Raw genomic sequence first — 14,011 nt, 5'->3', positions numbered from 1 at the left:
GCACTTACGACACATATTTGAATAGTACAAGAGCAAATGTACTGTAACTATTTTCTATATTTATAATCAACCTAATTCAGTGACCAAATTGGAATTAACACACAGGCATAAGCAATACAAAAATCGGAAGTATGTGAGGTAGCTTGAAAACACCAGCATGAGGACTATTTTAGAGGAATAGAGTAGGAATAAATCTTAAAAGGAGGGAAAGATGTAAGCATCAGTTGCGACATTTTAAATTTGAATTACTTTGAATTCTCCATAAAATATAACTGCTTATAAGTTTGAAGCAGCTAATTTCTCACAAAAGCAAATGTCACAAACCTGGCACTAAAAGTGTATTTTTACAAAAGTGTCTGTGTAGATGAAAACATCTTGTCTTGGTAAACAGTTTGTGGACAATTTATGGACAATGATAAAGTATAATAATGTTTCAAGTTTTCTTTTACTTTTTAATTGTAACAAGTATTTATTTTTCAGTTACTGGAGAGAAAATGTCAGTGAGTTAATTTAGTGCATGTACATGTTAAGATAAATCAGGTACCTTATGATGGTCATTTCATTCTTTATACACCCTATGCTGAAATCCAACGCCAATAACATTGAAGGGGGAAATCTCCCACTCTCTCAAGCATGAAATTCAAGCACTGATATTTCAAAATAAATATTTTACAAAATAGAAGCTTTCATACATCCTTACATCAAAAATCTGTATCAGTCCCTCATTACATTTAATTCACTACAAAAAAATAACCATTTTCTTGAATCAATAATCCATTATATAAACACGTCACAATAACAAAATATAACCAGTGTTTCCCCCAAATACTAAATTTAGCGGTGAGGTGCCATTGATAATGTTAACGCCACTGCTGCTACAAAAGTATTTAAATGATGAAAATCCATTGTCCTTTCCCAGGTAGCATGTAATGTTTTTCGAAATTCAAATGTGCATGTCTGGATGGCTGTTTGGTTGCTAGGCAGATTATCTCTTTGTTCTTATATAAACAATAAACAAACGGTTAAGTGATACTTTCACTGGTGCTCCACCCCCAAGTTTTCATTTCTTCAGTGACACATTGCTAAAATCTGAATAAGTCGATTAAAATATTTTTTGAGGAAGAGAAAGACAACTCAACATTAGGAAACACATACAGTGTATACAGAAGGATAGTTACTGTATATACTGTAATGTATATTTAATTAAATTAAAAGCACATAGAGAGAAGACTATTTTTATTTGATTAATTTGTCAGAGATTTTGAATATCCTGTTGAGTGTTTTAGCAGTCCAAATAAAATCAATATGGTACTGTATACAGTTTAAATGTATTGATACATTATATTGTGCACTGTATGATTACAGAGGGGCGGCATGGTGGCGCAGTGGGTAGTGCTGCTGCCTCGCAGTAAGGAGACCCGGGTTTGCTTTCCAGGTCCTCCCTGCATGGAGTTTGCATGTTCTCCCCGTGTCTGCGTGGGTTTCCTCCCACAGTCCAAAGACATGCAGGTTAGTTGGATTGTCCCTGGTGTGTGTGCTTGGTGTGTGTATGTGTGTGCCCTGCAGTGGGCTGGCGCCCTGCCCGGGGTTTGTTTCCTGCCTTGCGCCCAGTGTTGGCTGGGATTGGCTCTAGCAGACCCCTGTGACCCTGAAGTTAGGATATAGCGGGTTGGATAATGGATGGATGGATGATTACAGAGTCATGGACTTGACAACCAGATTTTCTCCAGTCAAAGTGTTTATTCATTATTGTGCAGAACTTCAAAGTCAACCTAAATATTGTGAATGACTTTTTGACAACAAAGGAATACTGAAATCTCCACACATAACCTTCATACCTAACACATCTCTTTGTATTTTCCAAACAAGCCGTATCCATTATTGAATCCGTGGCTGTACGTGCAGTAATAGGGTAGCACTATGACAACTGGATGATATCATTTAAATTTATACTCTCAGTAAGGTCTGCCAATTTATACAGCAAACTACTATATGTGTTTTTATTTTTGGTTAGTTCAGTAGAAATGCATTGATTGTAACAAGAAATAAATAACAACACTGACTTATTACTATATCATTTTATTAAACTACCTTACTTCACATTGGCTTTTCAGCATTTTGGTTTCATTAAAATAACAGTTTAAAAAGTGAAACTTGGAGTTGCAAACCTGCTCACCTTCAAAGTACGAATGTCTTTGGAATATGCAGCTGCATTTAGCTCTGTTTCTGAGCATCAAGTTGGGTGTGTTTTAATCTATATTTATTAACAGAAGCTATTTTTTATTTTAAAAATCCTTTTTTGTGATAATTTCTTGTTATTTGTTATCTTTTAACATTTTAATTAAATTGCTGTTAATCCTTAATTAAAAAAAAAAATTGACAGGATAATTTTAATTGAAAATGTCCTATGACATTTTTCCAAATCAGGAATCCCCAACCCCGAGGGCCAGAGCCTATCCAGGTAGCACAGGAGGACATGTATGTACTTAATTTAAAGAGTTTAATAAATTGATGGATTCATATTCATATGATTTACACTATAATAAGAAATGTCATCCATGTAGCAAAACTCATGAAAGAGAAAATACCAAGGAAAACCAAGCAATTAAAAAGTTGTGTTCATTTTAAAAATAACAGACAAGGATAAAAGAGAGGAAAAAGAGGAAACCCTGCTGCATCACTTTAGCCTGTGGCACATGTTGAACTCTAACTGTATGGTTTGATGGCTAACCTGATTCCCATTCTCTCAGGTACTACAGACCACATTCTTGCTCACCTCCCTGTTATTTCTCCCATGACTATGGTCTCTTCTTCCTCACATTTTATTAATATGTTATTGCCTAAAACTACCTTCATATCAGATGCTATCAATAATCTGCACATGACTCGTAAAACCCCTAATCTGGATTCACGTAATCACTTTATCATGTCATAAAAAGTTAAAATGACTGATTGACCACGTTCATTTTATTAATAGTACAGCAGGCAGCAACAAGTCCACAAAGAAATTAATATCTAAATACTAAGTTGTACTAACTAAACATAACATAATCGGGCAAACAGCGAAAAATGTAAAATGCCCCTTTAAAAACAGCACTTGACTGCCATGAATGTAAAAAAGACCAATGGTGTTAGAAATAAAAAAGTAAGTTATGAAAAGAAAATCTCAAATACTATAAACCTAACACATGTTTTATTTTTCTGTCATATGTCAGACTTTATTGTCCATTTGTGTATAGACTGCATGGATTTAAAGATGGTGAATGAATGATTGTTAGCAAGCTAAATGTTACGAAGCAGTAGGGATAAGCCCATGCTGTGCATGGAAGACAAATAAGAACCACCATTCCAGCAAATATTTTTAGAAAAGTGCAATAAAATGATTATGGCTGTAACCTCACAAGTTTCTTTTACTGTTAAAGTCATGCTGTAGATAGCCTGTCCTGTTGGGGTGCTTTAATGGGTGCAGTTTATGCCTATCAGTAGATGTCTGTCTTGGAGCTGTAGATATTTTTGCTGATGGACTGAGGAGTAAGCAGTGCTCACTGGTTTCTGCATACAGTGTTTATTGTGTACTGTTCATATTGCAGTGGTGGGTGTTTGTTTCTGGAGTTTGCTTATGAATTAATTCTGTGTGTTAGACAGAAATACGAAATGATTAAGTGAGATTGGATTTGCTCCAGTTCTTGGTTCTCTATCAGTTTAAAGTGGACAGCTTATTCCACTTTCTTCTTGACATTTTACTCAAGTCTTTTGGGTTTGCTTACATGTCTATTGTACATACATACAATATCTTTCTCATATATCCCCTTCCCCCAAACTAAAGGTCAGGACCAGTTGTTTTTTGTTGGAGCCGTTAAAAGCCGTTGAAAGTTATACATAGCCTGAGAGGAACTGAATATTTGCTGAATTTGACAGTTGAAGTCAAACAGCATTAATAGAAAAAATATGACAATATACAGTCCAGGCTCACCAGTTTCCATACTGTTTGCGTGATGACATGCCTTAGTTGCATCTATCTTTAGCCTGATTTTTTTTTTTTTAACAGATTCAAATTCAAACCAGATATTTTTTGCTAATGTAATATTAAACAGCAAAATTTCATCGTAATGTTCAGCTTGTGGGACAGAAAGTTGCCAGGCTCCCCACAGGAACTGATGCACAGTTAAAAAAAAAAATTGTTGGACACCAAAACATCTTTATGAATACAACATCGTGAAAGGGTTTTAAACAAAGGTTTGGTCAAGCTGCTCTTCCTCAACAGTGTTTTTATATTATTATCCTACTTTTACATTTTTCATGAATTTATTTAACTCGACATTTTCTCCACTGTTCTGAATCTGAGTTATCCATTTCAGGGTCACAGGGATCCAGAGACTTTTTTGGCAGCAGCTCCTGTAAGACTGGAATCATGGGACGCTAGACACTGGCAGGTGAAGTGACATGCTCAGGGTTACATTATTTATATGCAGCTGACACTAAATAATCTTCCTTATGTTTTTCTATGTATTGAAGTATTCACAAGGCAGCACTGCTTTATTATTCTTTTAAGTTATGAATTTATTTTATGTCAGTTATTTTATTAATATGCAGTAGCACCTTAGAAATTCGGAATACAAAAACTAGCAGTAATTCAGAGAAGTAGGCAATATTTTTCTTCTAAAGGACAATTTTGACCCACACTTACTGAAATCCAGGAGCATTATGTAAATAATTAGGGACATTTTGCAAAATGTACAAAAATGACAATTTGCCTGTGAAAGCAACTATTTTGTCTCATCAATAGCAGAACATTCCCCAATTATACATTCAATTTCCTTGATTTTTATTAAAAATGCCAAGACATAATCAATATACTGTATATATATATAGATCCAGTCAAAAGAAAATATTATGTATATAAATCAGTGGACTTAATGGAGTTTGTGACTGGGGAGAAATTTGCAAAGGTACAGGAGCACACCTACAGCCAACAGTCACTTGTTAACACAATTCTTCATTTCATTTACCTCTTTTATTATATTAAAGGTGTTATTGAGAAAAATTGCAATCCATTGTTGCTGGATTTTTGTTTCAAAGCCTTGGATTTTAGCTGTTATCTAATAACTTCAAGGCCATCAAGATAGCGTATCAGCAGGCAAACTGATTGCTGTGATGCAGTGCATGTCACTGGCCACATGGTATTATAGGACTGCAGTGGCCACAGATGGGCTCTACAGGCTGACATCAAAGTGAATTTAAAACACAGACTTGTGTAGTGACCAATAAAGGTTGGATTGGAGGTGCAGAGTTTGCATATCAACAAGAGAAAAATAGGTGACAATCCTGTCAAATGTATAGAAGCATAACAGGAAGGAACAGCACATAAGTAAAAGGTGTTACTGTAGTATAGAGGTCATCAGATTTGGACCTGAAGGACTGCAGTGGCTGCAGGTTTTGTTACAACCTAAATTCCTAATCAGAAGCCAACCCTTGCCATTAGTGGAACATGTTATATCACTGTATAAGTCGCTAGCACGTTCTTTCTTCCACAACAAATCATTTCTGTATTGGGGATTTCTTTTTTGTTGAGAAATGTATCCAAATGAATTGTGAACCAGAGCAGAATAGTAATTGTCAGTTATTCAGTTTTTTTCCAATTGTTTTTTATTAAATCAGAAACTCCATAATGGGTGCAAGCAGTTGTAAACGGGTCCAGGTATTGTGGTTTGCAGGATTTGGTTCCAACCATTTTCACAGATACTGATTCTGTTATGATCATATGCCATTTTGAGAGGTTATATTTTGTTAACTTTATATTTTGTTATTTTTACTGTAAAACCATTTTGAATTGTCATGGGTGCTGCACATCACCCATGTTGTGTAATCTGTGATATCATTGTGGAGCCCGTATAGATCATGTCGGTGCTTCTTTAATTACCATTCTAGTATCTTGTTATATAATACGCTACCGTGGCTGTTCGTTTGTCTGTCCAGGATTTTAAATCACCTGTAGCTCGCAAACCGTTTCTCCTATTGACCTGATATTTGGTACACAAATACTACATGACGTTTTCAGGTGATGATTTTTATTACTATTTTTATTTTTATTTTATTTTATTGTAGAATCAACTCTTTGCAGCGCGCCGTTCTCATTCCCTACCACCTTCGCCGTCACTTCCCCTACCTCTTCATATCTTTAATCATTCTTGAGGGAGATTGAAGACTTAAGTACCAGGTTAAGCGAAAAATTAAGAAAAACGTACTAAGTAATTGCAACAGAAAAACTAACTTAATCACTTTTAATGCGAAAAGATGCCAACGAAAGAAGAGAAGCAGCGGGCTGCTAGAAAAGAAGAGCTGCTCAGGAAGCAGCAAGCACATCAGCCTCTGAGCAAACGAATGGTAAACGTAAAGAGAAAGAGGATGAAAACTAGGAATGCTCAAGTCAAGTGTATTCACTGCACGTTATCATGCAGTACGTCGTTACTGGTTTAGTTATAATCTAAAGTAATACCTCGCAGTTTATTTGCATTTTAGATTTTTGGTCCCAGTTTTGATCTTTGCTTAGCTTCTTTTTGACTTTGATTTGTGGTTTCTGTTTTGATTTTTCCTTCTAATGGCTTTGCGATCCTTATTTTAATTATTCTTTTGGACTTATCATTATGGACCCATTTTTGGCCATTAGCTGTTTTTTTTTGCAGGACATCCTGTCATCTCCAACAGCAGTTTTTGTTATACTGTTTGTTACACTGTTAACTTCAAAACATTACCGAACAGTCTCATGCTACCTCTGGTTAATCACAACGTTTAAGTAGCTTATCTTTTACTCCTCTTATCCTACTTTTAGGAAAGTGCAGTAGTAGCAGATTTACATTTATAGCTAATTTAAAAACTTTGCATTTTTGATATTTTTTAAGCTTAGCTCTGTTTTTGTCATTTTTTTAATTAATTTGCCTTTTTCCATTGACTTTGCTTCTTTAATTATAATCTAACGATGACAAATATTGACAAGCAGACACCTGAGCAAACAAACCTGGAAGGCTACTTATGTGGAACGTATGTCTAATCATGGTAAAATGTTCATTTGTATTGGCTTATATAACCTGAGCACTAGAACAAAGAAAGTGAAGATCATGGTGATTGTAATAGCAATCTTAAAATCCAAAATTAAAAAAACGAGACAAAATTATCCCCAAGTAACATACAGTATAAATGCTTGCTATATTCTAAATAAAAATAGACTCAATTTTGTAATTTATGAATTGACACCAAACATATTAACTGAGCAATAACTGCTCAGTTAATTAAGCCAGGAGTCTAGTTAAAAGCAGAAGTTAGTTGGGACCCAGGATTGAATTTGAGAACCACTGAGTTAAGGGACGAACTGCGGGTTCCTTTGTTATTTGCATTGCATTGTTAATTGCCAGCTGGCTAAGTAAACAAGAAGCAATGGAAATGCTGAATTCAGCTCTTGATTACTAAAAGAGGCAATCAGGATAGGAATGTTAGAATGCAAGTTAACTAAAATTATGCTCAAAAAATGTTGCTTTCGCAATAATTCTTTAAGCAGTAATAATATGCTTTGAACTAAAAGTCTGGGATGGAACAAAAACCAGCAACCAATGCAGCTAACCAGGATCACACTTGAAGACCCCTTGCTGTAGTACAGTATATGGTATTGTACCCGTAACATAGCATTTTGCAGCTTATTAAGTGAGTGTGTTTGCCTGTACCTGCACAGCGGTGAAGTAGGTATGCATGCTGTTTCCTTTTACTCTTTTTTTTTTGTTCCTTTTATGTGTTAATACATTAAATTCTTATGTGTTCTTTTTCACTACTCTGCTAATTAAGGCGCACTACTTAATGAAGCGTTATGATTTCCATTGGCAAGAAAGTTGGATGATGTGCTCCAGGGTGATAATTTTAGATCTGTTACCAACATTCCTAAGTTCATTGCATAGTATGGGTGTTGGGCAGCAGACTGGCTGTTATTAATAAACACCAATATGAATGACTGAACAAATTCAGTTTGCTCTGATACGAGACATGTCACCTTAATGACTACTTCACTCCTGCTTCTAGGTCACAGGTGGTCCACACCATGAGAGCCACTTGTAAAAGTTTCCAAGCTCGTTTGCTAATTTAAATTACTTCATCCAAAGTCAAAGTGGACTTTATTGTCATCTCATCCATATACAAGTATACAGATAGGTGAAATTGCGAAGCTCAGGGTCCACAGTGTAACATCATGAAGTGCAAATAATAAATTAAAAATAGAATTAAAATTAAAATTTAAAATTAAAACACAAACAAGACAAGACAAAGAAGTAGCAGCAATATTGACGTGTAGTTAGTAATATGAACATTGATGCATTGTATGGTATATGCAATCTAGATACTGTGGTAGATAGGGGGCACTCTCGCTCCCTTGAACCCCTGTGCACGACTCCAGACACCAGGTAAAAGTCCTCCAATTGACTTTATTTAACTTCCACAGTGTACAAAGCACCCTCTCCTCCACAATACTCATAAATCACAAATACTAAACAATAAATCAATCCTCCAGCTCCCAGACGCGTTGCCACCCTTCCACCCAGCTCAGCTCGCCATCTGGGAGCTCCCACAGTCCTTTTATATTCCCAGACCCGGAAGTGCTCTCAATCCCCAGTCCATGTGATTCTCAATCACTTCAGGGTCAGGTAAAAGTTCTTTTCTTCAACCCGGAAGTTCGTCATAGGAAAATAGAAATCTTCGGTCCTCCCTGCAGCTCCCTCTTGAGGCCCCCATGGCATACAGCAGGGTGGTGCATAAAAAGTCCATTGTCCATGATGCCCTGCTGGTCTTCTAGGGACCTCCATGCTGCAAGGAGGACTCCACCTCATGGCTTGGGGGTATTGGCCGGGATAAACAACCGGCCATCCTCCACAATACATAAATATAGTCAATAGATATGTAATATATATATAGTTTTTTTTTTTTTTTTTAATACTTTATTAATCCTGAAGGAAATTACTTGGTTTTTTCACACACCCCTTGGGGTCAGAGCGCAGGGTCAGCCATTGTACAGCATCCCTGGAGCAATTGAAGGTTAAGGGCCTTGCTCAAGGGCCCAGCAGAGTAGGATCGCTTTTGACATCGACAGGGATTCGAACCGGCAACCTTCGGGATACCAGCGCAGATCCATAGCCTCAGAGCCACCACTCTGCCCCTTGATATAATAAATAAATAATAGATAATATAGAAATTATCAATGTATGATAATAGTTGTTTTAGACATGTGTAAATAATTACAGGTCAGAATGTTTCACAGCAGAAGGATATCAAGAGTGTCCAAATCCTTAAAGGTTGGTTCACAAGACTCCAGGCCCTTGTGGCATGGCATACAGTCGATCACAGACTACAAGTCTCCTACACCACTCTATAAATACAACAATTATGGAAGCCCCTTACAGCCTGGAGAATCAAGCACTCTGTCTTGACTCAGCTGATGTTCAAAAGACGCTGTGCAGGGTCAACTCACAGAAAGCTGTAGGTCCTGACAACATACCAGGGTGTGTACTCTAGGAATGTTGTGACCAACTGATGCATGTCCTTATAGACATTTATAATACCTCCCTCAGGCAAGCCATCATATCTTCGTGCTTCAAGGTCACTTGTATCATACTTGTTTCAAAGAAGTCACCAGCATCAACACTCAATGACTGTTGCCCTATAACTCTCACCCCCATCATGATGAAGTGCTTTGAAAGGCTGATCAAGGACCATATAACATCCAGACTCCCTACAACGTTCAATCCACTTCAATTTGCGTACCGCCCTACCAACTCCACCAATGATTGGAAACATTCTATCTGACCACGGCCCATCTGAAAATAGTTATGTGTGGCTACTCTTTATTGACTTTAGCTCTGCTTTTAATACATTTAATCCCCAGCACTTGGTAAAAAAAAACTTGACCCACTAGGCATCAGCACCCTGTTATGCAAATGTACATTGGACTTTCTCACAGAAAGACCACAGACAGTATGTGTTGGAAAAAAACATCTGAGACCATCCCAAGGCTGTGTTCTGAGCCCACTGTTGTTCAATTTGATGACTCATGACTGTTGTGCCAGGCAGGAATCGAATCATATCATCAAATTCACAGATGACACTGCGGTGGTGGTCCTAATCTGCAACAATGTTGACTTTGCCTACAAAAAGGAAGTAAAGCAACTTGTTGTCTCGTGTTACAACAACAACCTGTCAACAAGACAAAGGAGATCATTGTTGACTTCAGAAGGAAGCACATGGCACATACTCCTCTTATAATCCATGGCAACACTGTGGAGTCAAAAGAAAGCACCACGTTTCTGGAGGTACACATCATGGATGACCTGACATGAAGTACAAATACCACTTCCCTTGTCAAAAAAGCACAGCAGCACCTTCACTTTCTCCTGTCCTCATAACATTCTGCAGAGGTGCTATAGAGAGCATCTCAACCAGCAGCCTCACAGTCTGGTATGGTAGCTGCACTGTGTCAGATCAGAAGCCCCTCCAGATAGAGCTAAAGTTGGCAGAGGAAATCATTGGACCCACCCTCCCATCTTTACAAGACCTATACTTGTCACACTGTCTTAGGAGAGCTACTAAGATAGAGCCACTCACCACTCACCCAGCCCGTGGACTGTTCAAACGTTTGCCCTCTGGCAAATGCTAGTTTGCAGTGCGAGACTGCCAGGCTTTGTAGAAGTTTCTTCCCATAGGTCATCAGACTACTAAAGTCCAACCAACAACAAATAACATGCTGACCTATTGGGACTGTTAAATTCCTTAATACACACAGACCGTTTGAACACATATATTTAGAATCTCATACCTCCTAAAATGCTGTGATGTCTGTGCATTATGGAAATGTTTATTGCCACTTGAACACTCTCCAGTACTTTATTCACCAATGCATCTATTGGCTTTCACATATATTCTGTTTGTTATGAGGCCTATTATGTTTACCTGTTGTTGTATAATGTGCACTTATCTTTATGTTTGTGTTTGTGCATTGGGCCTGGAGAAACACAATTTTGTTCAGCTGTGCACTCCTTGTTGTATAGTTTGAATGACAATAAAGTAAGTCCAGTACAATACAATAGAGACAACGGTACATTTTTGGGGTAATTTTTTTGCTCTTTCAGTTTCATTTTACAGGGAAAAATTGTTCAATCTTGTAGAATTTCAGTGCTGCCCAGATGAATTTGCAAGTTTAATGTTCTGTTGGAAATAGGAAAAAATATAAACTAAATAGATTTAGCATATTTTGAAAAACATGCCTATTTATCAAATTTAACTGTCAAACAGCAAAATTCCTTTGAATAAAATATATTTATATCTTGTCTATTCATACATGATCATAGGTAAAGTATTTTTCCCCCCTCCTCGAAGTAACCCACATGCAATTATATATGTCAATTTCCTCATATATTACCCCTGTTTATCTGTCGTTTGGGCCCGAGCTTTGTTAATGCTTATTTCTCACTTAATTTGTTTTCGGAAATGCAATATTTTACACTTGAATAGAAAGTTTGTTTGTTTAGGTATCTTGTTAATAAAACATTTTGTTTTGTTTGTTGGCCTCCTTAATAGCATAACTTGGATTGATTTTTGATTATGCAGTAAGTCTTGTGCTCTCTCAAAGTTAATAATGAAGTTAAATGTTGGAGAGATAAAGTCTCCAGTTTTTTACTTTTCACTTCACTACTGTTGTGTCAGCAGATTTATATTCACTTGAAGATCCAAGAATGTGAATATATTTCAAGAATTTTATATCAAATATAATAAATAATAAAGAATTATTTGCTTGTTATTTTTATTTATTAATCAAAGCAAAAATTCTCATAATACATTTTAATGCTTTATATTCTGGTGAATCATTTATGTACATATTACGGTAAAATCATCAGAACTTGTTAAGTCAACAAAAAAGCTTAGAGGAAAATTGTAATAGTTCATTTCAAACTAGTCAGTTTTCAGGAGACCTTGGATTTGCCAGTTTAGTTCAAACATTTCACAGAATCACAGACATTCTTCATGAGTATAGTCACAAAATTTTAAATTGGTGTCATTAGTAGCTTTTGAGTTATGACTCAGTACAAGGCAGCATGCCATAAATACAGTACACTCTTACAGTACAGAAAATCTACACCATTGAGTGATATGGCTGCTAGGCCATTCAGCCTTGCCAGTAATGCACCATTTAGGCTAATTAAACTTTTAAAAAGCCAAACCTGGAGACTGAATTTTGTTGCCTTAATCTAAATGCTCAGGATGAGTTTTTATTTGGAAAGCAGAATGATTAGCTGTTACTTGTTAAAAATCACCACAGGCAACTTTAGTATTTTTATTCAATAGGCGGTGTTCAATGGTGTAGTGTAATTTTATCACTCTTTAATTTAATATTGTTTTTTATCAGTATGCTGCTGCTGGAGTATGTGAATTTCCCCTTGGGATTAATAAAGTATCTATCTATCTATCTATCTATCTATCTATCTATCTATCTATCTATCTATCTATCTATCTATCTATCTATCTATCTATCTAACTATTATATAGTGCCTTTCATTATCTATCTATCTATCTATCTATCTATCTATCTATCTATCTATCTATCTATCTATCTATCTATCTATCTATCTATCTATCTATCTATCTATCTATCTATCTAGTGTAGTATTAGCTAGCCAGAGTTACTGGTATTTTCTTCAACATGCACAAGTTTAAAATAGATTACTGCATTTAGTACTTAAATAAACTAATAGAACCATAATAAAACAATTTTTAAAAAGGACAGTTTTGGTTTGGATGCTTGTAATTGTCTTCCACCTTCCAAACACATTTTGTGAGGAGACTGGTAATTTTAATAAATGTTGATGTCTTGCTTTTACTTGGTTAATTTCTTGCAACAGTGTCTCCGCCCTTCTTGCTGTTTTTAATATGTAGCTGCCACATGACTAGTCAGTTAAAGTTTTATCAACAAATGAAAGGCTGCTGAGCTGTGACGATGAGCTGTGTTGCATTTTTTATTACGTTTAATTACTGAAAGAAATTAATGATAAAAGAACATATTATTTATATGTACTGTCTTCTACTGTTTGGAATTTATGCAGTCCTAACTGTCGTTTGGTTGAAGTGCTGGGGCACTTGATCAATTCTGTTTTTGCCTGTGTTGTACACCCAGTCATAACAATAAAGAATTAAGGATGTCTTTATTCATTGATTATGGTCCCAGCACTTAATCAATTTATAGGTGCTGTGCAGTGTCTTACTAAAGAAAACATCAGACCTTAAGCTGATGATTAGTATCTGTGAGTGATACTCTTTGTCTAATTTGAATAATATGTATACAGTATATCAGTGTAGGACACATGCTTAAACTAGAATAATAAATACAGATTACATTTCTGCAGTAAGTCTGCTTTTGCACAGCATTTTAGTAGTTCTCCTTATTTGTGTCATTCTTAATGCAACTTTGCACATACTAGTATTTTGGCAGTTCATTATTTTTTAACCAAATATTAAATATGGTAGATGTCATCTGATTCAAAGTCTGGTAATTATCTACCTTGTGAGTGTTCAGTAAGGACAAAATACATTTTTTTGGTGACAAATTTTTCATCTTCATCTCTACTGTATGCCCCGTAAATCAAGCCACCACTCTTATGTTAGCCACTATGTCAACACACACTGCTCCAAAGACTGTCCGTCTTCCCTCAGATGTTCTCTGCATTAGATATTTGAGTAATATATGTCTATTTATGGGATTTTTCATTTTTTATGTGTTTCTTAAAGTATAATAACATTCTCCAAAGTGAGACTCTGATGTGAAGCAAAGCTCATATTTTATTGCATTGTCAGCGACATGAAAGGGTGCATATTTAAAAAATGCACAGGCATTGTTCTTTAATTATTTATAGGAGAAATGAACCTTGTTAAAAATTATAAAACTGTTCCTACTGTAAAGCTTTTAAGATTCAGCTTTTAAATAGTCTTGATG

At 36.0% G+C, this 14,011-nt stretch overlaps 1 protein-coding gene across 16 annotated transcripts in view; it reads left to right on the top strand.

Moving 5' to 3' along the window:
• Nucleotides 1–14,011, top strand: part of rbfox1 (RNA binding fox-1 homolog 1) — a 2,577,027-nt gene that overhangs the window by 2,342,419 nt on the left and 220,597 nt on the right. For 13 of the 16 annotated variants that reach the window (XM_039775112.1, XM_039775116.1, XM_039775111.1 and 10 more), the window contains one exon: nucleotides 4,359–4,433. The exons of the other annotated variants lie outside the window; for them this stretch is intronic. In XM_039775112.1, the coding sequence (XP_039631046.1) occupies nucleotides 4,359–4,433 (75 nt within the window). The remainder of the gene's footprint in view (nucleotides 1–4,358; nucleotides 4,434–14,011) is intronic. 16 annotated transcript variants of the gene reach the window in all.

This window comes from Polypterus senegalus, chromosome 13, assembly GCF_016835505.1.
Source record: "Polypterus senegalus isolate Bchr_013 chromosome 13, ASM1683550v1, whole genome shotgun sequence".
Taxonomy (NCBI): Eukaryota; Metazoa; Chordata; class Cladistia; order Polypteriformes; family Polypteridae; genus Polypterus; species Polypterus senegalus.
This window is presented reverse-complemented; position numbering and strand designations above follow the sequence as displayed.